Source organism: Larus michahellis, chromosome 8, assembly GCF_964199755.1.
Source record: "Larus michahellis chromosome 8, bLarMic1.1, whole genome shotgun sequence".
In the NCBI taxonomy this organism is placed as follows: Eukaryota; Metazoa; Chordata; class Aves; order Charadriiformes; family Laridae; genus Larus; species Larus michahellis.
In genome coordinates this window covers 5,588,755-5,601,029 of record NC_133903.1, presented here as the reverse complement: position 1 = coordinate 5,601,029, position 12,275 = coordinate 5,588,755, and the positions used below count along the sequence as shown (strand labels likewise).

Below are 12,275 nucleotides of genomic sequence, written 5' to 3'. Positions count from 1 at the left end.
TTTAACCCATGTTTTGTTGGGAAAATGGGGCTCAGAGTCTGAGGAAAATAAATTGGAAGTTTGAGCATGGGAGGAGCAATAGGTACAAACCTTTGGCTCTTCTGGAAGTGTGCTGGAAGACGGGGGAAGCTTTTTAAAAGGTCAGTGCTGAATAGCAAACGGCTAACATGCTTAAATGTTTATCTTACAGCTCTCTCTGCTTCTTATATATGACCTGCGAGAAGTGTTCTTGCACTTCTGAGGTGTGTGTTTGTTTGTTATATAAAGTAGGTCCGCCTGAAAGTAGAATTCCTTTTTTTTTTCCCCCCCTTTTTTTGTTTTAAATCTTGCAAAACACAGCAGCACAGATTCCTATACGGCTGAGCTGTTCTTCAAGGACTCCTGCAAACTCGAGAGCCCTGCGATTCTCAGGAATACATTACTTGCTCAGTCATCTGTTGTGTTTTCAGGATAACCGAGACTTGAACTGTGGTTCCTCCTAGTAAAAGGACCGCAGTACCACCACACTTTTTAGAAAAGCTGCTCTTATTGTATTCACAGAAAAGAAAAAAAAAACCCTGCTATTTTCCTCCTCCTCTCCATACAGATTTTCTTAACCTTAAAGAAATGTAAGTACCTTTCTGAGCTGCAAACTAGCCAACAGCTCTGAAGGCTACACCTTCCAGAGCATGGCTTATTGTTTGCAGTGTTAAGCAATACAAGAGGGAGACAGCAGTGAAACTTCTACAGTAGGTTTTAGGTTGCTGTAGGCTGAATAAATTCATTGCTTTGTATCTCTGAAGCCAGTATTTTCCAAAGCTGTTAAACTAACAAGCCAGTTCTACAAGATGCAACTTGTCCTTGGGAAGGAACCTGTTGGAAGATGTCTACAGAGCCCTCCTCTCACTAATGGCCAGCTCGCAGCAGCTTCAGCGCGCTGCGTTAGCGATGTACGTGCATGATTCAGCTCTCCATTGCAAATTTAAAAAGGCACAATCATCCTAAATCAGGCCCATTCCAAAGAAACTGCAGGAACTTATTTAAGCAAAATGACAACTTGCACCTCTGACCCTTCTGGGATCTGTCACGTGCACTTTGTCCAGCAACCTGCAGAGTTGGAACCCAGCCATCTTCCCGGTGCCTCGCGTGGTGGGAGATACTTTGGATTGAACTCTGGAATTCCAGTCCTTTGACACAACTAACCCATCTTAGCAGACTTCCCCTCAAGCAAGGGCTTAACTGACCCCCTCAGTTCAAAGGCCGACTGGACTAGAAGAAAGAATTCTTGAGGAGCTCTGCTAAACAGCGTCAGCCTGTGCTGCTGCCTCTGTAATTCAGTCCGTCTGTCTTCCTCTGCTGGAAGTCCCTGAGAAAACTACATCTCCCAGCAAATTCATCTGCAGAGCCTCTTTCAGCTCTTCTTCCCATGAGAGGTTTCAGGCAAAGCTGTGAACAACCCCTGACGCCTTTTCTCTCTAGGAGAGCCTCTCCAGCACCGTGAGGTCTCTGCCTGCCAGCCTCGCTGCTCGTCTGCCATGCTCTCGCCTGCAGCCTGCTTGCCTGACGTTGCTTTCCAAATATTTTTCAGGTTGTCCCTATGCGATCTATTGTGCTGTTTTCCTGTTTACTTCTGCAGCCCTCTGTCGTGTTCAAGCAGTGTAGTTAAGTCAGGAAATTCTACACCTAATATGCCGTAATTTCCCTTCGCTGACCCAGTTGCCTGTAGCGCTTTGTGAAATAGCTGCGCTTCAGCGCTCTTCAGCGCATCTGTGCTGCCTGTCGCAATCACACAGCGTAACGTGAGGGGGTTTATCGCAGGAGGAGAGGCAAACTTTCCACGCTTTTTGTTAAACCATGACGGGCAAGCTCCGGTGAGCCTTGCTGCAGCGCTGCAGGGTGTTGCCGGTGCTGGAGCGGGAGCTGAGAGGGGCACATGCTGCGCCATCCGCCCCTGCCCACCCCAGGACCTGCTGCCCCATCCTCCTCCTCACCTTCACCTTTGAGACTCCACACTTTGCTCAGGCATACCTTGGGTTCTGCTGCCTCAGCTGCGAGAGGGACACCTTTGGCAGAGGACTGGGGAAAAGGAGCTGGGACTGTGTTTTGCTTTAAACCGGTGTGCCGAGGCTTGCCAAGGCTGGGTGGTGTGGTGGGAAGGAGGATCTGGAAGGAAACATGACTGTGTACCCAGGGCTCTGACTGCCTCCACTCGCGGAGAAAATCACGTTGTTTTCATAGGCGTGTTGCCTGAAGACTTTGAGCCCCTCTTTTTGCTAACCCTTCACTGTGGCTAATACCCATTTTAAAAAACAAAAGGTGTAAATTTAACATTTCAAAACCTAACCGATATATCCAGTATTCTACCCTTAAAAGCTTTTCACGATCAAGATTAGAATCATCAGTGCATCTTGATGGTTTTAATATGTGGTCGAGAAGTTACCCGTCTTACACTGGCATCCAGTCACGTCATTCCCCATAATCTTTCTCTTGGTTTTTTTTAGCCTTGTTGTTCATAATTTCCTTTCCAAGTGTTTCTTTATTTGAAATGCCATTTATATTTTGTTGCCTTTTTTTTTTTTTCCAGCACATCTTACATCTTTGTTTTTGTTTTGTTTTTTAATCTTTATTTCTGGCGTTTTCCATCGCTCTGTGGCCATGATTGTGGATGTGTTTTGGGTTTTGCCTGCCTTGCTGTTCTCTTGCTGCACTCCCTAGATCCCTGTTGCACAGTCCTCTGTCATGGATGACATTGAGGAGTGGCTCAGTACCGACTTGGTGAGACTCTTTATATTTTCATTTTTCACATGGGCAATAGCACTTGTACGGGTAACTTTCAATGCATTCCTGAGTTACTGGTACTTCTCGTAACGGGAGGCAGTGAAACTTCCAAATATTGTGGCTTATTTCCCTTGGAAGGAACTACCTAAGCAGGAGGAGATAGGGTCGTGTTCAGCAATTCAATCAAAACAGTTTTTTCTGAGTTGTTTTATTTTCCCTTCTCCATGTTTACAGCACGGAATAGCATGCATTCCAGAAATCGTGTGTTTCTGGTCCCCGTACAGGGAAGCATTTAAACACGTGCTGAAGTTTACCTGTGTTCTCCACTGGGCTTAAAGCACCTGTTTAAAGCTGCATTAGCTTTGACAGGATCCAAGTACACGCTGAGGCTGAGGCATGCTTTTAAGAGATGCTGGATCGGGGCTTAGACTCCTTGCAAATCAAGTTGCCATTGTTAAAATGGCAAGCAATCTTGACACGTTTCATAAGAGCAATAATAAAAATTTACAACGTCTCTCTTCAATGTTTATAACTCAGTTTCTCCTAAATGATTATTGTCTGATAATTATTAAACAAACAAACAAAAGACAGAACTAAAAGTAGCTTTTCCTTCACTCTGAAGTTTGTTTTGCTGTACCAATACACCTTGGGTTTAAGCTGTGGTACAGCTAGTACGCATTTATTCCAGTCTCTTTTTTTAATGTAAGCGTCTGACTCAAATTAACCAAGTGCATTTTGGGGACGGGTGGTGGGTTGCGTTTCAGACTGTTCTTTTAAACATGGTTTCAGTGAACTGAACTGGTTCCCTGTGGTCACCGTATCCCTAAGGATCGTCTCCTTCCATTACTTCTTATGACTTCAGATTTTGTCCCTAGATAACTCCCTACTCCTTAAGGTCTCCCCCAGCCCTTGGCTATTGCCTGCTCGGCTCCTAGCTGGGAGCTGCGGGGTTCAGGCTCCGCTGCCTGGCTCTGGCAGCAGTGCTGCAGGCACGCTCTGGCATGTCCGCTCCGGCACCGGAGGAGCTGACTGCACTCAAAGGGAGAAAATGCTCCTGCTCTCCAAAGCCCAAGAAGCACTTAAACAGATTCTGGGTTTCGGTGTTGGAGTTTGGCAGACTGACTGGCTGTCTTTGAAATGTCACTGGTTTTCAGCTGCAGATAGTTTTTTCAGGCCTTGGTACAGGCAGTTATTTTCAAATTTAATTACAAACTAGCCCCATTTTGTTAAAGAAATATAGTAAATGTAGCACGTCCACTCTGCTTAAGCAATAAACTTTTCTCTTTGCCATTTAGATTAATTTAGCAGGAGAGAAGATGTTACGGAGAGATATGGAGGTAGCTCTGTACATCTTTCATCCCCTAGATAGTCTTGCTCAAAGAGAGCAAAGCCGAGAAGTGCCCTGTAAATGCCCGAACAAGCCTGGGGATCACACGCGCTGTGACTGTGACTGTTGGGGCTTCCCTTCTCCCGGGTACCTGGGTCCCCATCCTGACCGTATGTGCGTGCAGCAGAGAGATGCCCTCTGAGACAGTTTGGGATGGATTTTTGTTTTTCACTCTGAGTTCCCCCCCTCCTTGTTCTGTTAATGCTTCATTTCAGTTCTCTGCTTCCCAGCTGAGGAAGTTACAGATTAGCTTAGCTAATTGTTATTTATTCCCTTACCCTTTTTGGGGTACATTGGAACAAACAGTGCCTCTGCATGTGAAGTAGAAAGCTAGCAGGTGCTAGGTGGCATTAATTCTTAGGCATTAAAAACCTTTGTGAGGCCAATCGGCGTGTTCCCGCTCTCCTGGTAAAGAAGCCAGGGTATGGACAAACACTTTTCTTTTTCAAAGGAGGTTCAACATGAGGTTTTCAAGTAGTATTTTTGTCCATTTTTAACATCCTGATAGATTGACAAGGATGCCACATCCGTGGACTTTTAATTTCCTTATTAAAGCACTGTTGGAAATTCGATTGTTGAAATGCACACAGCTGGTAGAAATGCACTGACCCTCTGGCATCCCAGCCTTCGTATGTCATGGATGGATGCTAACTGCCCATCAGTATCCTTCATCCAGCCCACCCTGTCTTGTCTTTGTACAGCGTGGACGCCAGGAAAGCTGCTATATTTTTGTATGAAGTCTAAAATGAACTCCCACAGGAGGAACGCTGGCCCCAGACTATTTTGCGACATATGTCCTTTGTCAGCTAAAAGTGCATTTTATTTGAAGACACAATGCAAACCGCAGTCCTGACTTTTTAAAGGACTGTGTGACAAAAGGTGGCATCTTGTACAGTGTTTGTGTGACTTACACAGCTCAGTTTTTGACTAGGCCTACTGTCTGAAGTGGAAACAGCGCTGGGCTGCCATTCAGGTCCAACGGGGAAAGTTTAGGTATCCACCAGCAATCTTCAGAGGCATCTCTAGTGCTCGTCCTCTTGCTCTGCAGCGCGGTGAAATGTCAGTCACCACTGGCCTCCCGACGTGGCAGCCGTACCATTTCCCCAGGTCGCCCTGCTCAAATAGTTAACGTGTGGAAGCAAGTGGTGGCAACTGTCCAGTTGCATTAAACGTGTGTAGAGGATAATAGTGAAGGTGAAGCGCTGCCTGTGTGTTCACCCGCCTTTTTGTTCCAATTGCAGAAAGGAGACGAACTGGAAGAAGGAGTGACCAGTGAAGGTAAGCAGAGATGCCTGTGGCTATGAGCCGTTCTCAGGTTAGTGCGCAGACTGAATTATCTGCTTTGATCCCTGCTGAGATGCTGACTTCTCCCAGCCTGATGTTCCCCAGCAAATGCTTCTGCGCTCGGAAAGGCGGGAAGAGAGCATTTTAGAGCAAAAAGGTAGTATTTATGGTGTGAGGAGCCTTCCCAGCTGTAAGTGCTTTCCTGCCATCTTCTTGGCTGTGCACTGTGTTTGTGCCAGCAGGAATGTGTCCCCAAGCTGCTCAGCCCTTCGGAATGATGTTTCCCTGCTTCTGTCGCAGCCGATGGCGTAGCGTGGGTTTGATTCCCTCTGCTGCCTGAGCTAGGGTGTCTCAAAGGACATCTGTACCCTTTCCTGAGGAACTCGGGCTGTACAAGTACATGTGCCTGCGAACACAGCCCGACGGGACACCAGGCGCTGGAATTTCAACCCCTGCTAACCTCTGTCCCCGGGGCTAAACGTACAGCCCCAGTTCTTACCTGTCTTCCTTGTTTTTTTGCATTGCAGAGTTTGACAAATTTTTAGAAGAGCGAGCCAAAGCGGCGGAGATGGTTCCCAATCTGCCATCCCCTCCCCTGGAAGCCCCCACCCCTCCGACAAATCCTTCCAGCAGGAAAAAGCAAGAGCGCTCGGAGGATGCCCTCTTTGCACTGTGAAGATTGCTCTTAGCCGCCCTCCCACCCCCGTGTTCTGCAGGCGAATGTCGCTGTACGGCCACTTCGTCCTCTCGCAGTACTTGGCTAACAACGACCCCCTTCCCCCCCATTTCATAGATTGCTTCTTCTTCCCCCCCTCCCGAAACAATCCACCCCCACAAGCTGACTCTTTCTATTTAAGTCCAACACTATTCCTGCCAGACCACAATTCTCCAGCACTCGCTTAATCCCCTCCTTCCTATCCCAGCTGCACAAAACCAGCTCTTGATGCTGAAAACCCCTTTAGAATGCATGAGTACGTCACACTGTGTTGAAACAAAAGCCCGGAGGGGAGAGAGCAGCCTTGCCCTTCAATTTTTGTAGGGATCATCCTCTTCTGTAGGCAGGTCCTGCCAAGTAGACTGCTCTGTCGATCAGCATGTAATTGACTGAGCTGGAATGTTCAGGAGGAGTGTGTCTTTATTTTTAGATAAAATGTTAATGTATTGGCTTTCGTGTTGGATTCGACAGCAAGGAACAACTGTTCCCCTTTCAACGTGTGCTTCACAAGTTAAAATCCTTTACTCTCCCACTCACACATCTCCCGGTACCATATGGTGGTCGCTTTTCCCCACTTTGTGCGGCATTTCATATTCTAAATCTCACAGGGTATTTTTTCCTTGTGTTTTATCTGGGCTTGCTCTAATTTGAAAGCAGTCTGTTGGCCATGTCCAGTAGCTCTGGCAGTTGACAAGAATGAAAAACGCTGAGCTAAATGGATGCCATAACGTTAGCGCATGAAGCATTTTGCTCTTTGGGAGAGCATTCTCACATGAGGATTTTTTCTAGTGGGTTTGCCTTTTAAAATAGCTAGGTTATTTTTTCCTTACCTTAGATTCCTCCTTCAGTGACTGTAGAGCTCTGCGTTTGTCTCAGCAGTTGTAGATGACATCCATGCAGATGGATGGGACTTGCTCATGGACTGGGTGTCAACTGAGGTTCCCGGATTCCCTGCCATGCCTGGTAGGATAGACATGCTGGTTCTTGGTGGTAGGTATGAGAAAAAGAGGCAAACCTCACAGAGGCTTGTACAAAAATGCTGAGGGAGATGGTTGCTGTGGAGGGATTAGCCATTCCTGCCTGCGCTGGAGGTGAAACTCCTCATTTCCTTCTAGGTTTGGGCCTGAAAAAGTGTTGGATGATTGTGGCCGTGCTGTTTGTAATTTTTAGGGTGTCCTTTGATAACCTCTGCCCCTTTATTGCCTCCCGGCTCCTACAGGGCTGCAGTCTCCCTCCTGTCTGTGCAAACAAGCATATTCCCTTGCTTGCCAGAGGCACGGCCGAGAGTGCTGCTCTTCCTGGAGCCGCCAGAAGGGATTCCAGCATGTGTGCCTGCCTTGCTGGGCTGACAAGCGGAGCTGGAGCAGGCAGCTCCAGCCATGGCTGCATCCCCCAGCATGTTCCTTGGTAGGAAGCCAGTGGCGCGAGATGGCAGGATCAAAGAGAGAGCTGAACGCTGGGTGGCAGGGAGGGAGAATCTCCAGTCCTGACAGAAGGGAACTTTTATCAGATGAACGCCCATGCAGGCAGCAGCGCTCCAGCCCCTCTTCCTCGGGGTGCTCGTTGTTTTAGGCAACCAGCCACTTTGTTCTGACTTGGCACGTCTGAGCTTCTCGGGGTGCTGATGTGTGTCGAGCTCTCTCAGAAGTTGTTCTAGACCAAGAAGCCGTGCTATAAACGGCTGATATGAAAGCGATAGAAGCTTTTATCTGAGCGTAGTTATTTTGGCTCATAACATACTCTCTAGGGTACATCATGCTTTGGTAGGTTGTGACACATAAAACCTTTTACCAAATGGCCCGATTGCAGCGCTGATGGTCTTTGAGAGCAGCCGCATTAATCTTCCGAGGGAAGTGTTTGGTGCAGGATTTCCAGGCCATCCCAGGTCAGATGTCACTCTGTGCTGTCCCTGCTCATCCTCTCCTCTGTCCTGCCCTGCCTGCATCCTCTTCCAGGATCCCTCCGTATGTAGCTGGGCCCAGGCAAGGCTGTCCTGCCACCCCCAGCACCTTGTCGCTGCTCCTTAGCTTGCTGCTCCCTCTAAGCTCTGTGCTGTGCAGAAAATGGCATGGCTTCAAGCGGAAGGGGAAAATCGGTGTAAGGATGGAGATAACTTGGGGATCAAGCTGCCTCTTTTCCCCACTTGCTGGCCCTTTCCCCAGTTGTAGCCCTTCTGTGTGGGTCTGCAGAGGGTTTCTCTCTATTTTGTCTTCTCTGTGGTTAATGGGAAGTGCCAGGACAGGTTGCACGTACGCACTGCTGCTCTCGCCCGCTGCCCTCGCTGCTTGACACAAGGTGAGCCCAATGCTCGGAGACTGGCTGCCAGACACCCCGCTGCCAGCTCCTGCCAGACCCTGCCTTGCTGCAACACGTCAGATGTGGCCACCAGCTCCCAGAAACCTGAGGAAACTTCTGTTGCGATGCTGATTTGATTTCAGACAGTGTCTGGTGATTGCCTGAGCAGTCTTGCCAGCACAGAATGAATTGTTAGTATTCCTGTCAATGCAAAAAGCTCCGTGGGTGTTTTAAGTGTGTATTTTCTCTTCTAAATCCTTGAAACACATTGACCCTGTAAATGGCCACATCAGGTGATTCTAAGCATGTTAATCCAGCTTCCCTGCCAAGCCGGAGGAGATAATCGCATTGCTCAAGCATGGGGACATTGTCAAATGATGCTGAGTGGCAAGGATATCACCGGTGCTGTCACCGAGCCCCCCTGCAGAGTCCCACTGCTGTGGATTTGCTGGCCCTTTTTCCCCCACCCCTCAGCAAAAAAGGGGGGATGGGGGAGGAGTGTGCTGTTAAAGCTGCTTCTTTCTGTCGTGCTAAAGCTCTCCTGGGACTTCCAAGTTGTTGCTTTAGAGAGAATCTGGTCCCTTTCAGGAAGATCGTGCAGAGCTGTCAGTGACTGCTCCTCCGGCCGGGGAGGAAAAGAGATGAAACAAGAAGGCTGGGGCTGAGGGGAGATAAGGAGCGTGTGTTGGCACGGCTCAAGGGACTGTCCTCTGTGCTTGCAACCTCAGGCACTCCGTGGTCCCCACTGACACCCCGCGTTATCCTCTGGAAAGCAAGGGCACGGTTTGCAGGGGGTGGCAGTTGCTGTCGGCACAAGCAGTGGCTTTGCTGGAAGTAGGGCAGCACTCGGGAGATGCCGTCCTTGGGAGGCGTGTGCTCAGCCTGGCAATGGCTAAACGTCCTTCTGGTGGGACCCTTGGTGGGTGTGGAGAAAGCGCAGCCCTGCCACGCATTAAATTTGTACCCCAGATCCACCAGATATGGCTCTCGCGGGCTGAGCACACAGGGGCTGGAAGCACCGAAGGGGACAGAGCGAGTGGCAGAACGGGTGGTTTGGCCCAAACCTTCTTTAACACATATAAGAGCTACGCTAGAGCTTCCCTAATGTCCTGTATCAGGATCTCTCATCTTCCTCATCCTTTTGTGGTCTGCAGAAAACCTGAGCGGTGGAAACTGTTTGGGGGAAAGGGAAGGGGTTTTTCACTTCAGAAGACCGCCATCTCCATTTATTCTTCCTTCGCTTTCACTCTGAGTGCTTCCCCTGTGCAAGTGGGCAGAGGACGTGTGTGGCTCCGACGCTTGTGAGAAGAGGGGATGGAGCTGCAGCCTGATCCGCTTTCCCTAAGAAATAACATCCCAACGCTTTCTAGGCATATTAGGAATCACAGCTTGAGATGCAATGACACTAAATTATTATTGGGGACCTTTGTAAGTTCTAATCATACCCTATTTTAGGTTAAAATATTTATTTTGTTGATATATTTTCTTTCCAGTGTGTTTTTTAACCTCTTCTGTTAACCCTTCATGTGCTGAGATGTAAGAAATGAATGGTTTCTATTTAAATATATTCTTTCGGGTTTTTTAATTGTTATGTGTAGATTTCAGCTGCATCTTTGGCAGGTGTAATAGATAACAATGTGCTGTACAGACATTTAGGGTGTTTAGTATGTAGGTAAGGCTCATAGGAGAATTGCTCATAAAAACGTAGCACGGTGTCTCTTAAAAGCAACAGCAAAAATGCAGGGACTGGTCCTCACCAGGACCTTCTCGTAGCCTCCAACATACCCTTCCCCTTCTGATTATCACAGCCTCCATCTCTGAAATGTGCTGATCAAATCAGCCCTGCCATTTCCAGGGCTGTTTTTACACCTCCAAGCTGAAGAAGGATTTTAGTGGGGGTTTCCATTTGTTTGACTTCATTCGGCTCTTTTTTCATGGAATACGTTGGCTGTTTTCCACTTTTAAATGGAGGGCTCGGCAGAGCTGGCTGTGGTGGCGAGATGTTTCCCTCCAGTGGTGGAAGAACAGATCCGGGCGGTGGTGCCAGACCCAGGGCAGGGGTGATGGTCCCCCTCCGTAAGCTGCTGCAGGAGCTGGGCCCGCGCTTCCCCGGCACCCCGACCAACGCAGCCTGTTCCCGTTCCTCTGTATTCAATGCTCTCCTGCTGTCACCCATGGGGACAGGACATGCAGACCAGGAGAGCAAACACAGCAGCGTTTTCAACAGTTTTTTTCAGCCAATGAGTTGTCAAGTCTCTTGCGGCTGCCGGGAGTCCTGTGGAGTGGGAACTGCTTGTGCTATCTCCATCCCCAGGCCAGCCTCATCCAGCTCAGTCATTGTTTACCTCCTCAATGCTAACCACAAGGCTTGTGGAGCCTGGAAAAAAAAAAAAACAGCTCGGAACAGTTATTTTTATGGAAATAATGAAGCAGGCAATCAGTGAGTGGATTTATAGCCTTCTTGGAGGTAACCCTTCAGCTGCCGGGGGCACCCACCTGCCCTCGCCCACCAGCAGAGGAGAGGAGACAGGAATCCCCATGCCAGGCGCCATGGGGCATTGCTGGTGCCCACGCAGCACCTTCCACTCATCCCTCCCAAACTGCAGCCTCCGGAGCGGGCTGTCCCTGCCTGCTCCATCCCCAAGCTGCCAGCCCCAGCCTCCCGCACCCTGCCGAGGTTGACCCTCCGTCCCGGAGAGAGGTGAGGTTGCGTTTTCACCAAGAGCCGGGTGGCTTTCCAGCCGCGCCGAGCTCGGGTGCTGGATCTCTTTAGCCCATGGCAAACCTACACCAAACTGCCCACCCTGCTCTGTGTTTTTATGAGTACGAGCTCCTCATTCTGTACATGTTATTATGAGCTATTGTTAACCCTACAAATGTAACCTGTGTAATAGCTTCTCTGTATATTACAGCTGTAGGCTTTCCAGATAAAAGTGGATAATATTTATTTACTGAAGATACTGGATATTTTTTTGTTTGGGAATGGGGTAGGGGGAGAAGCGGGACATAACTGTTTAAAGAGATTGACTATGTAAAGAGAAACAAAATACACAACAAGCAAAGCAACCCAACACTAAAATGTTGCTGTATTCACATAGAAAGTGTTTACGTTGAGGACGATACAACTGTATTAATCTGCCATTGTTTAACTTGCTCCAGAAATCATCTCTACTTTGGTTCCTGCATGTGAGATACTCCAATAAATACACTACTAGTGTGACCTGGAGGGTGGCATCCGTCTGTCTCTCGGGTGGCATCTCGCTGCGTCACTGCCCGGCCTGAACACGCCGTACGAGTGAGCAGGGAGACACGCACGGCCTGCGGCTGCCCGTGGGTGCCGGTCGCATATCAAAACACGACGCAGGCTTTTGGGAATCCTCTATGTCTCCTCCAAATGACAGAGGCCCAGGTATTCTCACCGGGAGAAGGGCTGTCCCCAGCGGAAGGCGCTCTTTGTGTCTTTACGTGGGTCTCGGCTGTGCACTGTGGGGTGCTGCCACTGCTGGTAAATTCGTTCCCTGCTCAATCTTTGGCGCATCTTTTGTGGCTGACCTCGGACAGGCACACGGGTGACAACCTTGGTGCGTGGTGGGACACCTGCCCACCTTGCAGGGTTTGCCAGATGGTCCTCAGGGAGTAACTTTGGATCACCTGCCCGGGTGACCTAGAAAGTGACGGGTAAGGAGCTGTTGTGCACTGCAATGCAGGTGATGTCCCCAGCCCGTGCAATGGGTGACTTTTCCTGACTCATCGTCCAGGAATTTACTCCCAACGTTCTCATTTATGAGGCTGGTTGTGATGGGCAGAGGAGAAGGAAGAGCGGCCATCTAGGAACGC

The 12,275-nt window shown here is 49.0% G+C and overlaps 1 protein-coding gene across 7 annotated transcripts in view; it reads left to right on the top strand.

Annotated features, from left to right (window-relative positions):
• The window catches only part of TOM1L2 (target of myb1 like 2 membrane trafficking protein), a 58,202-nt gene extending 46,538 nt beyond the window's left edge, over positions 1–11,664 (top strand). For 2 of the 7 annotated variants that reach the window (XM_074597058.1, XM_074597059.1), the window contains 3 exons: positions 2,695–2,754; positions 5,386–5,422; positions 5,956–6,594. In XM_074597058.1, the coding sequence (XP_074453159.1) occupies positions 2,695–2,754; positions 5,386–5,422; positions 5,956–6,104 (246 nt within the window). In that variant the 3' untranslated portion in view covers positions 6,105–6,594. Of the gene's footprint in view, positions 1–2,563; positions 2,755–5,385; positions 5,423–5,955; positions 6,595–9,592 lie in introns of those variants that run through there. The other 5 variants (XM_074597064.1, XM_074597062.1, XR_012588634.1 and 2 more) reach the window with 4 other exon arrangements.
• Positions 11,665–12,275: the final 611 nt, after the last annotated feature.